General features: G+C 40.8%; 1 protein-coding gene across 4 annotated transcripts in view; it reads right to left on the bottom strand.

The window, feature by feature from the left end:
• Nucleotides 1-11,387, bottom strand: part of LOC116584072 (alpha-fetoprotein-like) — a 45,548-nt gene extending 34,161 nt beyond the window's left edge. For 3 of the 4 annotated variants that reach the window (XM_032332042.1, XM_032332043.1, XM_032332044.1), the window contains exons 1-5: nt 11,269-11,387; nt 10,060-10,111; nt 9,779-9,920; nt 8,015-8,226; nt 2,187-2,319 (exon numbers count right to left, since the gene is read on the bottom strand). In XM_032332042.1, the coding sequence (XP_032187933.1) occupies nt 2,187-2,319; nt 8,015-8,226; nt 9,779-9,920; nt 10,060-10,111; nt 11,269-11,353 (624 nt within the window). In that variant the 5' untranslated portion in view covers nt 11,354-11,387. Of the gene's footprint in view, nt 1-2,186; nt 2,320-8,014; nt 8,227-9,778; nt 9,921-10,059; nt 10,112-10,660; nt 10,826-11,268 lie in introns of all 4 variants that reach the window. The other variant, XM_032332045.1, reaches the window with a different exon arrangement.
• Between the last annotated feature and the right edge of the window lie 2,036 nt (nt 11,388-13,423).

Genomic DNA, 13,423 nt, shown 5'->3' with positions numbered 1-13,423 from the left:
TCTGAAGACTTAACTCATAAACCACATTCTCTGATCATAGGCACAATTTTTACACACTTGGTTATGTCATTTTCTCTGAGAAAGAAGCAAGAACTATTAGGAATAGGCATCCTGGAAGCAGCAATACTGTAGAGATCATAAAGTTGGGTAGGCGAGGGAAGAACTCTTGGCTAACTTTATAAGGGCATATTATACATTAAGGGAAATTCTCCACTGAGAAGGGTTGAGATTAAGAAAACTTTGTAACTGGGGCGCCTGGGTGGCTCAGTGGGTTAAGCCGCTGCCTTCGGCTCAGGTCATGATCTCAGGGTCCTGGGATCGAGCCCCGCATCGGGCTCTCTGCTCAGCAGGGAGTCTGCTTCTCCCTCTCTCTGCCTGCCTCTGCCTGCCTCTCTCTACCTGCCTCTCTGCCTGCCTCTGCCTGCTTGTCATCTCTCTCTGTCAAATAAATAAATAAAAATCTTTAAAATAAAAAAAAAGAAAACTTTGTAACTTAAAAGAGTAAGCACAAGTTAATTTTTAAAAAGCTTAACCTCCACAAAAAGTTTCATTCTTTAGAAGTGTGAAGTAATGAGATATAAGTCAGCATGATCATTTGTTTTTCTGTTTTTAATTAACACAAACCTAAAAGCGGGGGGGAAAGACTCTCCTGCTTAGGAATTCAGAATTGACTTCTGAAGCAGTCATCAGGGGACAGATGGAGAGGAAGGTTATATATCTATATATATACTCACACATATATGATAATGATAATATCTTTAATGATAATAGCTGTAACTATTGAGTACTGAGCGTATGCCGGAAGCTCTTTAGATACATTAATTTCTTACTCAAGGTAGATGCTGAGGAGCTCAATAGGAAAATAGGTTTGGAAGAATAGAGAAATCGTGGTTTTGGAGAATATGAGATAAATCTGCACTGAGAAGATCAAAGAAACCAGTAAGAATAAAACGGCTCTGCATTTAGTCTTGAGGGATTCATCAAAATGATCATCAAACTACTACTCATTTCAGGACAACCTTTGGAAAATTCACCTGGTGCCCTCTCTAAAAATAGTCGTTTTATGTTGGTATTTAAAACCTTTAATGAACATGCATGAAAAGTACTTTAATCATAGAACTAATCACTGATTTATGTCTCTTCAGTGAAAGAGAAAAGGCTACATGGTTAAAGTTAAATGTGATAGATTATATTTTCCAAAGATGGCTATAGTGATAGCTTCTATCCCGGGCTCTTCTTACAATGAGACTTCGACAATCGTCCCATCAAGAAACATAGTATATATACTAACCCTTTCCAACCAGTGAGGTTTTATAGTGTTGGGTTTTTTTTTTTTAAGATTTTATTTATTTATTTGACAGACAGAGATCACAAGGAGGCAGAGGGGCAGGCAGAGAGAGAGAGGAGGAAGAAGGCTCCCTGCTGAACAGACAGCCCCATGCGGGGCTTGATCCGAGGACCCTGAGATCATGACCTGAGCCGAAGGCAGAGGCTTTAACCCACTGAGCCACCCAGGTGCCCCGTGTTTTATAGTGTTTCAACCAACAGCCTGTGACAGAAGTAACTTCTGAGGCTAGCTCATAAAAAGGCCATACAACTAGAATATGCATTCTTGAAGACTGGCCATATGTAAGCAATCCAGCTGCCCTGAAGCTACCATGCTGTGAGGAAGCCCAAGCTATAGCCAAGGCAGAGAGGCCACATGGAGAGGCCCTGAGATTCTATGAGAAGAAAGCGATGTTGAACTAGCCCCCAGGAGCTTCAGCCCCCCCAGAGTCCTAGAGCTAGCCATTGTCTGACTGCAACCACAAGAAAGAGCATTGGCCAGAACTGCTCAGATGAGCCCCTCCTGAACTCCTGACCCACAGAAATCATGGAGAGATAGTGAAATGATTGTTGTTGGCTTGAATTAATACATTTTGGGGTGTTTTGATATGCAACAATAATAACTTGAATATTAGATATATATGATGAAGTAATATCTATGCTAAATCTTACTTTTCAAATTATAATAACAATATGAATTGCCTCAGTATCTCATTACAATAAAGTCTTATTTAGTAGGTCTGGAGAAAAGCTTCAGATTATGCATTTCCAATGCGCTGCCCATGGCCTGTGCTGTTGGTCCACAGTCCACACTCTGCAGAGCAGGATTCTAAATAATAGTTGACATATAGATATTTTACCTTTATCTGGAAGCATTCAGTTTTATTTCTTTCTTGACAGCATGACTGGATAGCTGTTTCATAGCAAGCAGACATGGTCAGAATTGTGGGCCCATACAAGAACGGATGCTTTCGAGACGTTTCATAAATGTACCTGTAAGTTGGCAAATACATAGTTGTGTAATTTAGAATTCAAGAACATGTGCCAAGATTGTTTCTTCATCCAGTTTTGTGGACCTGAACTTCCAGAATCTCATAGTAAAAGAGATGGGGTAGCATAATACATAAACACATCGCACGTTCATGTCACTCTGAACAGATCACTGTGTAGTCAGACGTTCACTGAATGCCCATGAAATAAACAACTGTAACTTCCAGGATGGTGGGGAAAGAAAAAGTAGCTAAAATTTGTCCTTTCTACATAAGAAAGGAAGTTCAGTAGTCCAATCTGAATTATAAACACAGGATTGTGCAGAGGGTGCAGGAAGATAAAATTTAGAAGCTATTAGGGGAGAGGATGATCTCCTCTCAAGATCATCCAGAAGTTCTTTCTAGAACTTCTGTCGTTGTTCTCCAAGATGTGCCCCTCAATATTTTGGTCTGAGACTAAGTCCTCTGTCTTTCTTTTCCTCTCTAGTTCATTCATTCCTCACACTCGTAGAGCCTAGACATCAGGTCTACCTTTCACTTATAATACATATCTCCTCCTACTTTTGCAAAGCTTGCTCAAAAGACCCCACAGACCCACATGCAAAAATACTCAACAAGATGACATTACAGGCAAAAACTGGCTCAAGGCTCACAGAAACCCATTTTCTTTTCCTGTGGGCACAGGGACACTCCTTTTTCAGACTCCCTTGCAGTGAGGTTGAGAACATGTAACTGAGCTCTGGATGATGAAATGTCCTGAAAGAATGAATGAATGTCCTCTGCCCTACTTTGAGGTGTGGCTATTAATGTCTCTGCACATTTCCTGCTCTTTTTCTGTTTCACAGTGACCTGGGAAACACAGGCTTCAGATAATACAGAGATGGAAACATCTTGCGATCTCGAGTTACCCCTTGGAGAAGAATGTCAGGAGCTGAGGCCAGTTAGAGAGCAATGAGAGGCCAAGTGTCAGGGTAGCCAACGAAAACAAAAGGAAAGTAACACTCGAGACTTTAGTCACTTACTGGGATAATATGAGCAAGAGGTTAAACTGGAGAGAGTGTCGACTGCCCATCCTCTCCCCCTGTCCACTTGCCCACCAGGGTCCTGACCAGCTGAGGACCCAGTAGAGCACTACAGACTTGGGGATGGTTTCCTCCTGAGGGCTTCCCAAACAAGAGGCTCCTGTGGTTTCAAGGGCCCTGGGGCAGGGGGAAGGAGAGGAGAAAAGGCCAGGAGTGGGAAAGCCCTGAGTGCTGAGCCAAAGTGCACAGAAGTCTGTCCAAGTTTCTCCCTCCATTCCCCCAATTAGGAAGTCTCAGCAGAGGCCCCTGGGCTAGGCATGAAGCTACGCACGAAAACATGGTAGGTATCGGGGGAGGACTGAGCCCTTCACTGAAGCTCCGTCAGAGACTAACATGTGTTTTGCCCCATTCTGCTGTGGGAAGGGCAGCTTGGCCCACGGAGGCCTGTCATCCGTAATTGTCTATTGTCAGGTCTGGAAAAAAAAAATCATGCCCAGGATTCAACCAGGAGCCAGACTCCTCAGGAGTCGTGAAAGGGAACGACCCGATTTAGACTATGATATGAAAAAGAAATAAATCTTTACTGAACTCAGCCAAAATTTAGGATTTTAAGATTTATTCATAAATTTAGGATTTCCTTAAGACCACAGCATAGCTTAGTCCATCCTAATGATCATAATACTATCCCTAATGCAAGTTTAATATGTAGTATTTGTAAAGTAGGCCAATATTACCAGAAAAATGGTGACCTCAGAAAATCAGGTTTTCAACACTGAAAGGATAATGGAGGAATTGACAGAATAGGGACTTGGTTCACGTTTTAACTTTCCCCACGCCCCTGTTCCTTGGACAATACATACAATACATATCTGTATGCCTGTTCCTTTGGGACCTAACTCCAAGTCCTTTTGGGATCCCAGAGAAGGATACAGGTGCAGAAACCACTGCATTCAAAAGAAAAATGGCTACTATCACCTTCCCTGGAACAATTAAATTATATCTCGTGACGAATAGCCAAGGAAATGCTAAAAATATTTTAATAGAAATCCCTGAGCACTGCAGAGTCTAAAAGAGAAAATCCCGTCCACGAAGATGACTAGAGTTTCTGGGGTCAATACCCATATGTGACTTCATCAGAAGAGTATTTCTTGCTGCTCTCTGACCAGATAGGGAATGGTGGTGTCATAACGAAAGACAAGAGATTTGCAGGAGACCTGAAGCACTAACCAAACATTAATAGATACTTTATCTAACAACTGGTGTGTAGCAATCCTGTGGTAACATTTCCTTTCGGTTAAAAGTACAAAATCTTTTCTTGTGGGTGGATGGCCACTGAGGTGGTGGCCATCAGAGTTGTTTATCAGAGATTTCCAACTCCCTTCCCGTCAGGCAACTGGTAGGATTGCGCATTCACACCCCACACCCTCCACCCCATGAGGTGAGGTATGACAGTGTGACTTGCTGGTTAATGATGTGTGAGAAGATATGACAAATGTTGTTTCTAAACAAGCTTAAGAAGCAGTGCCTGATTTACTAGCATCCCCTTCCCTTGCCATAGTAACCAAAGAAGCAAGGGTTGAGATGGTGTCTTTGTCAACCTAAGTCCCTAAGTGACCATGATAAGGAGACCTCCTAGACTACAGTCTATGCTGGACAGATAGCATGAGCGAGAGAAGGAAAAAAAAAAAAAAAAAAAACTTTAGTTATATTGAGCTGCTTAAATTAGAGGTTATTTGCTATCACACTAAAGTTCGCTGATCCTGGGATTATCACTTTTGCTTTTTAAAAACCTATAAAGGAATAAGATAGAATGGGGAAAAGAAATTTTTAAATTAAAACCTATAAAGGAAAAAATCATCCACAATTGATGGAGGGAAAAGAACAGACCAAATAATGGAACTGAACGTCATTCATTAACACGACTTACAAAAGTCGGTCTGTGCGTCCCCAAAAAAGCCGCTCTTCATTCTCACCAAGGGGTCCCAAACTGAGAATGAAGTTTAGTGAAGTTTAGTGACTAAACCTGAAGTTTAGTCAGTAGGCTTTTATCGGCAGAGTTTCTCAAGCCCAACTTGTAGAAACAGAACAGAACAGCAGAACTGATACTATCAACATACACCTGCCTCCCAACATAAGGCAAAATTCTTGGTCAATATGAAATTTCCCCAAAGCCATCTAATACCTCTGCTCTTTATTGTGTATGCTGCATTAAGAGTTCATTTTTGTGCTACAGTAACAGTTCCCTTAGAAGATATTCAATATGAGCCAATCTAGTTTCAAATCTCGAAAGTTTACCTTTGTATAAGGAAAAGCTTTCTGATAATTAGAGCCATTTCAAAAATGGACTGTCCCTATTGTAAGGTAACATAGGGTCATGCTTGATTGAAAGTCGGGTTCTATAGTCAGACATACAATAGAAGCTTACAATAATTAAAACTGCTATTGAAGATTCCTTAGATAATCCAAAGGTACAGTAACAATATATATATATATATATTTTAAGATTTTATTTTATTTTATTTTATTTTAAGATTTTATTTATTTATTTGACAGACAGAAATCACAAGTAGGCAGAGAGGCAGGCTGAAATAAGGAGGGAGGCAGTCTCCCTGCCAAGCAGAGACCCCAATGTGGGGCTCGATCCCAGGATCCCAGGATCATGACCTGAGCCGAAGGCAGAGGCCCCAACCCACCGAGCCACCCAGGCACCCCAGTAACCATGGTTTTATGTATTTATAGACTATGCTTTCTTTTGAAACATCTGAAAGAGCTGACCTCTCTCCTCCCAGCTCTAATATATATTACTATTTCCTTGGTTGAGAATTAATGATAAAATTTTTATAGTTGTCTGCATGTAAGTTAAGATTAGCATTTAAAATAACTCCCTAATATCGACTTCATTGTAAATATTCCCGAAGAGATTAGATTCACTGCCTGAGTATTGGTTAGATTCTATAATCTCTGAATGTTCAATAGAAACCTGATTTTATAATTCTCCTTTAGAGCAGCAATATAGCAAATAGGTAGCTGGGTCCTATTTCCGTTCCCATTTGGTTGCCCCTGATGTCAGGCAAGTTGGAACCTGCCCAATTCCCATCCCTTAGTCCTCTCTTTTTTTTTTTAAGATTTATTTATTTATTTGAGAAAGAGAGAGAGAGAGAGGGAGGGAGGGAGAGGACACGCACGTGTGCACACACACACACTCACACATGCATGTATGCACAAGCAGTGGGGAGGGGCAGAGAGCCTTAAGCAGACTCCACTCGGACTGCAGAACCCAACACTGGGCTTGATCTTCAGACCCTGAGATCATGACCTGAGCTGAAACCAAGAGTTGGACTCTTAACCGACTCTGCTAGCAGGTACCCAGTCCTTTCTACCCAAGTGGCAAGGGTCAATTAATTTCCTCTTGAAGGCTCAGTAATGTCTGGGGCAATTCTGCCCCCACATGGGTCAATGAAAGGAGTTTACGTATTTAGCGTCAAGTCACCCTCTCTACTCACTCATCTCTGGTTTAAAGTTTCATGTCTAAAACCTGAAATCAAATCACTACCATGCTCCTTGCCCTCTAGAACCAGCAATCAGATCTTTGCTTTATTCCCATTGTCTGAGCCTGTCTTGATAAGATGGCTAGAATTGCCTTTCTTGAGAACTGAAGCTTTTTGTTTCTCTTATCATTTCTACCTCTCTAGGCATTGGTTTCCTGCCTCTAAACCTAAGCCGCTTGCTTGCACCTCTTTACAAATAAGCCTCTGTGCTCCCCAGGAAAACAAAACAGAAGCTTGCCTACCCATTTGCTAATTTGCTATAATGCTATCCACTCCAGATGGGAATTACAGAATCAGAATTTATGAGCAGAAAACTCATCTCTATTGAATCTGCAGTTGTTACCTCTTCCTATGTTCTCAATGACCGACTCTCTCCATGCCCTATCAGATACCTTCTCTGCTATCCCTTGATGAGTTTCCCAAATGCCAGCCCTTGTCAGAGCTATTACCTGCTCTCTGTCCCCGATACTCTGTTTATTATGCTCTGCTTACTTGCTGAACCTTTCAACATCACTTGCTGCTGGTCTGACTAACCTAACATTAAGGAGAAGGGTCCTTAACACTGTACTAATCCTTTTTTAAGTTTATTTTAATTTTTATTTTTTTTAATTTTTTAAATTTATTTTCAGCATAACAGTATTCATTGTTTTTGCACCACACCCAGTGCTCCATGCAATCCGGGCCCTCTCTAATACCCACCACCTGGTACCCCGACCTCCCAACCCCAGCCCCTTCAAAACCCTCAGATTGTTTTTCAGAGTCCATAATCTCTCATGGTTCACCTCCCCTTCCAATTTCCCCCAACTCCCTTCTCCTCTCCATCTCCCCTTGTCCTCCATGCTATTTGTTATGTTCCACAAATAAGTGAAACCATTAAGTTTATTTTTAAATTTTTTGTCCTAGTCACTTTTAATGTTTCTACACATAGATATTTCCATGTCCTGTCAGGTTCACTGAGATTGTAACTGTCATTCTGAGGGAGCAAAATATATATTGTAGCTCAAATTTTTACCTTAAATTCATGTAATAAATCATGGTGTTCTTAGAGACCCATATATAAAGAAAAGATCTGTCTTCAAAATCGGAAAACACTCTTCTGCAGAGCCTATGGCAAGGAGAAATGACTCACCTCTCCTTCACTGACACTTGATTCTCTTCATCCATCTCACAGATCTGCTCAGGATTTGGAATTTGGGATATATCACTGTAACCTGCATCATCTTTTTTGTATAATAGGAAGCACTTGAGTCTTGCTTTGTTATTTATATTGCAACAGTCAGAAAACTCTTCTTTGTCAGCCTTTCCTTGGTTATTACAAATGTGCTCTAGGAAGGTAGTCATCTGGAGGAGGAAAGAATACTTTAAAGGGGAAGCATGTGTGATCTACTTTCCTAGGAAAGTTAAAGAATTATTATCAAGAAAAGGCCACTGAGGACATGCTCTTACAGTCTGTATTTAATAATCCCTGGACATAGTTCTTTTGACCACAAGTTTTTTTAGGTTTTTAAGTCTAAATTCCCACATGCTAGACATGGACCAAATGGAATTTATCGTTCTCTCCTTTCTAAAATAATTGTGATTTCAAATTCATTTTCATACAGCTGTTGAGAGACAGTAAACATAAGCCAAAATTCCAGAGCCTAACAAAATCAAGGTTTTTTGGGTAACTATCCACCAAGAAATAAATGAAGTTTAATTTCCTTGCTTACTATTTGTTTTTAGTTTGGTTTCCATAGGAAGTTATTTTAAGAACTGAACTCTAAGGCAGTGTATATTCAGTGTCAAATGTTCAAATGAAAATGTAATAACTCAGTTAGTTTTCAAGTACCTTGGAGTGGCAGTAAGTGTGTGGGATGCGGTAAACCTCAAATAAAATACATGTCCAGATTTAGGGAATAAAGGCAGGAAAAAGCCCATCATTTGAGGTAGAAATAAAAAGGGGTCACTATAAAACAACTAAGACAGATTAGTGACTGGCAGAAGCACTTCATTTCCAATGTGTTTCTAGGAACATCTGGGTGGTACAGTCAGTTAAAACATCTGACTCTGGATTTTGGCTCAGGTCGTGACCTCAGGGTCCTGGGATGGAGCCTCACATGAGATTCCACACTCAGCCAGGGAATCTGCTAGAGGAGTCTGTCTCCCTCTACCTCTGCCCCTTCCCCCAACTCTCTCTCTCAAATAAATATATCTTTAAAAATTTAATAAAATGTGTTTCTAATTAGACTGATGGTTTTTCTATGTCTACTAAGAGTCTAGTAAAAGATAGGTAGGTTTTAGCCCCAAGAAGAGGGAATAGTAATAATAATAATAAACTTACCAATAAAGAAGAAAACTATTGATTTGTAGTTTAAAATGTTTGGTATGAGACAAGTGATCCAAAAAATATCTAGATTGCACAAATATGTTAGCGTTGATGAATAATTTGTTCATGGTAAGATACACATACTTTATGAGACAGAAGTAATCCCCAAGATTTTCTACTAACTAGGGAAAGAGCCCATAATAATATTCACTTCTTTCTTCTGTCTCAGATACTCTTAGAAACATTTTAAAATTAGTATTTTGGTTTCCAGGAACCTTTATATGAGGATGTCAGACAGTGGCAGTCCGATGGCAGAGGCAGAGCAACCAACCAAAATGAACAAATAGGCCTCTAGGTTGTAATCCATTCTCTTGAGCATTTGGTTCTCTGAGTCTGATCTCCCAGAGATGAAATGAAGAATTTGGGCTTATAAACTTACAAAAATTTTATTTTGAGTGTGGTTGATGTCCTTATTGTTGCCCTAAAGTCCTCTACCTAATTCTTCAACATCTCACTTCATAACAACACCTTTTGGTTGGAATTTTAGCTTAAAAAAAGAGAGAGAAAGACAGAACATGATTCACCTACCAACTGGTGAGAGCATTCTGATGGTGACTCGTGTGCCTTGAGGATCTTGCACTTGTCTGCAAGATGTACCACCTCTTCGACTATGGTTTGTACCTCTTCAAAAGTTAATTTCTGGAGAAACTGAGCCACCATGATGCTGGTGCTGAAACATAACACTTGTGAGACTGTTAAAGGTGAAATCAAACTCTTCCTCCACCATCGTTAGATCACTGCCCCCTCTCCCTTCCAAAATGATTGTGATTTCAAATTTCAGAGAAGAGAATATTGATAACAGAACTCACATGTCTCTTAAGTTCTCCTGCAGGTAATTCTGGCTATTAATGTGGCGCAAGGCTGAAAAAAAAAGAGATTTTATTTGCATAAGAGGATATTTTCAAATTTGAAATCACCCTTTATAATTCTGTTATCCATATTTATTCACTTATAAATTTCCACATCTATTTTATTTACCATCAAGAATTAAAATGAATTGCCACACTATATCTTCACTTGTGTTTCAACTGCCTTCTGTGAATGACTTCCTTCTGTTCAAATATATTGTGCCCTTGAAATCTGTCATTAGCCCACAAATAGTTGCATGTACTTGTGTTGACACACCTGAATTAATTAACATGATTTGGTTATTTAATTCTTTATATTAGAAGTTACTAGCATATCTGAGGAATACTAAGAAAATTAGGGTAATTCATGTAATAAAGCATTGGAAGCAAACATATAATCATTAGCACATTGCCAGGCTTCATTCAACTAAGACAGTATCTCTCCCATTTTGGATTTACTCATCAACTTTATCTTTCTTATCACCTCCACTTACCACACACACACACACACACACACACACACACAAGTTCTCTATTGAAAACAGTATCTTCTTATACTAACCTCTTCTGAAGAACTGAGCAGCTTTCTGTTAAATAAAGAAACCATCATCATATCTGTTACAGGGAAAGGCTTTGGAGCCAGTTACTCTGAGTTCAACTTCCAGCTCTGATTCTGAGCGTGGCCTTAGGAAAACAGCTTAAGCTCTCAAAGTTTTAGTTTCTCTACCTAGAAAACATAAATAAACTCTACCACGATGGATAGTTGTTCGGATTAAATGGAAACATATGAGTGTAGCACCAAACACAGCACCTAGCACCGAATGGGTACTGAAGAATGTAGCTCGTAGTATTATTCTTGCTACTACCAACACAGTTGCTTTATCCACAATCATTTACCCAGTTTCAAACACAAGTTTGAAATGTATCGTTCCCTCACTAGAGTGGAAATACGGCTAAAGTGAGATCTTCCTGTGTGTGTTGCCTCAATATATTAGCTCTCTTTCTGCATCCCTTCCACAAACCAATTTCTAGCAATTTCCAATGACTCTGCTGACAGTGATAAGCATTGAGGAAGACAAGCCATTCCCTATATTTTAGTCTACATTTTAGTAGTCGTTATGCCTTATGTCCTGGCACAGGGGTTGTGTAGATTATAAATAGGATCCCTACCTGCGGCTAGTAAACTTCTCTGAAGAGTTTGACACTGAACATAGCTGAAGAAAACAAGAAAACATATGGGTCTAAGAGTCTTCATGCTTCAGATGAAACTTGAAAGAAGGTGTTCTATCATCTCAAAGAATTGAAGAATCCTTTTTATACTCTTTTCAAGTAACAACTATTAATAATTAACCTTTTCCTGGTGAATATTTTTTCTGGGCCAGTATGACCCTGATGAAATTGAAAAAATTCATGACAATGGAGAAATATCATTACTGGATGGCATTCATTAATGAATACTGGGTTTTAAAATGAGTCGTGTCAATTTACTTGTTGTTTTTCCAAGATTATACCATGTAGGCCTCGTAGTAATCAATAAGCACCTTTGGTACATATCTCATTTGCTGGGAAGGCCTGTTGACACGGACAAAGTTCTAAAGTAGCAGGAGGGAAGGTAAACATGTACTACCACAGATTCAGATAAATGGTTAAAGCCCTGGTCCCAGTGCTGGGCACGTTTTCAAGTCCCTGGAAGGGGTGGGGAAGCATGGGCCTGGGGAGCAGACCCAAGGAAATGGAACGTAATCTACTGAGTGTTTATTGTGGGTCTGGTGCTTTATACGACTATATTTAGACAACAGTATTCTTATTTCTTGAATAAGAAATTAAGACTCGGGATCACACTAGGTACGACACTGCCCACCGTACTAGGTAGCCACCTAAAAGGGGAGCCTGGAAGACTCAAGTTCTGGAAAAGGCCAGGAACACCTCGTGCAGTCTGCCTAAAGGCCATAAAGCTGCTGACAGCCCTGGCGAGGGTGAACCGAGACCAGTGCACGGGCAGTCTCTTGGCCCAGTAGCTGTATGAGGTTGAGAGCATCATGGAACTCAAGGGCAGACACAAGGACGACATGCAGCTGCTGGACCAGCGAAGACACCAGGATGCAAGTGTGCAGATGAAGCGTGTCCAGTGAGAAGTGGGAATTGACAATGAATTTGGGCCTTTTCTTCTATTGAGTCAAGGACTGAACTTTTTCAATGACCCAGGCCAAGCAACCAGAAATCACTTTCGAGTGCATACAGTTCTTGAGGCTTATTTCTGAGGCAGACCTAGAGGACCTAGATTTGTCCTGCCAAGCCAGGGCCCGTCCATAGAGACCTGAGAAGCCAGCCGAAAACAGCACCTGGGAGCCTCAAGTTCTGGGGAAGCCTGGGAACATACCACGTCACCTGTCTGTAGGGTACAGGTGGAGGAGTCTGGACTGCTGTGCAATGACGCGGCTTACCAGGCGGCAGGAATATCCTTCGCTAAGAGACACATGGGAGACTTGACCAATCAGCCTTGCAAGGGCTGATTCCAGCATGCTGACTGTGGTATCCTCAGTAAGAGACACTCGGAGTCATGTTTGTTACAGAAGCCTGGGACTTCAGGAAATAGGCACACCTGAAGCGCTTGGATTGCCCTGCCATGTTGGAAACAGGAAGAAACCGAAAATTTGAACAGACCAGTGACCAGCAATGAAATTGAATCAGTAACCACAAACTCCTGAGAAACAGAAGTCCAGGGCCAGATGACGTCACAGGCAAATTCTACCAAACGTTTAAAGAAGGGTTAATATCTATTTGTTTTTGTTTTTCATTTTTTGAGATAATACCTATTTGAAGCAGAAGAGCTAGGTTCTTGTCTCATAGAGTCGAAAAACTAATCTCCCGGACAAAGGAGAGTGAGCAAAGCGATCTTAGCAAGTAAGGATACAGACAAAGCTCTCAGGAGTAGGACGGTCCCTCCCAGTTTGTCCACGTAGGCCTCCACCGACAGGCTTTGATCTAAAATTGACCAGGGAGCTTGTGGCCTTAACATCCTTGTGACGTCTTGGCCTGAGTAAGGACTGGCGATAACATCTTGAATGGCTTACTTCTACTTTCAGGTCTGGTTATTCCTTGTTGTGCACAATATGACTGCCGTAAAAAGACCCTACCTTCAACGCCCAGGGCAAGGTGGTCTGATTTGTACCCTTGTCTCTGATTTCACTGTGCCTCAGCATTTCTGGGGTTTTGGGTGAGCCTGACCATACGGCCCCTACCCAGCCCTGCCTGCCCCTTACTCATATTCTCCTCAAACTATTCCAAAATATAGAAGAAGAAGAGAAACTTTCAAATTCATTCT

Source organism: Mustela erminea, chromosome 2, assembly GCF_009829155.1.
Source record: "Mustela erminea isolate mMusErm1 chromosome 2, mMusErm1.Pri, whole genome shotgun sequence".
Classification (NCBI taxonomy): Eukaryota; Metazoa; Chordata; class Mammalia; order Carnivora; family Mustelidae; genus Mustela; species Mustela erminea.
This window is presented reverse-complemented; position numbering and strand designations above follow the sequence as displayed.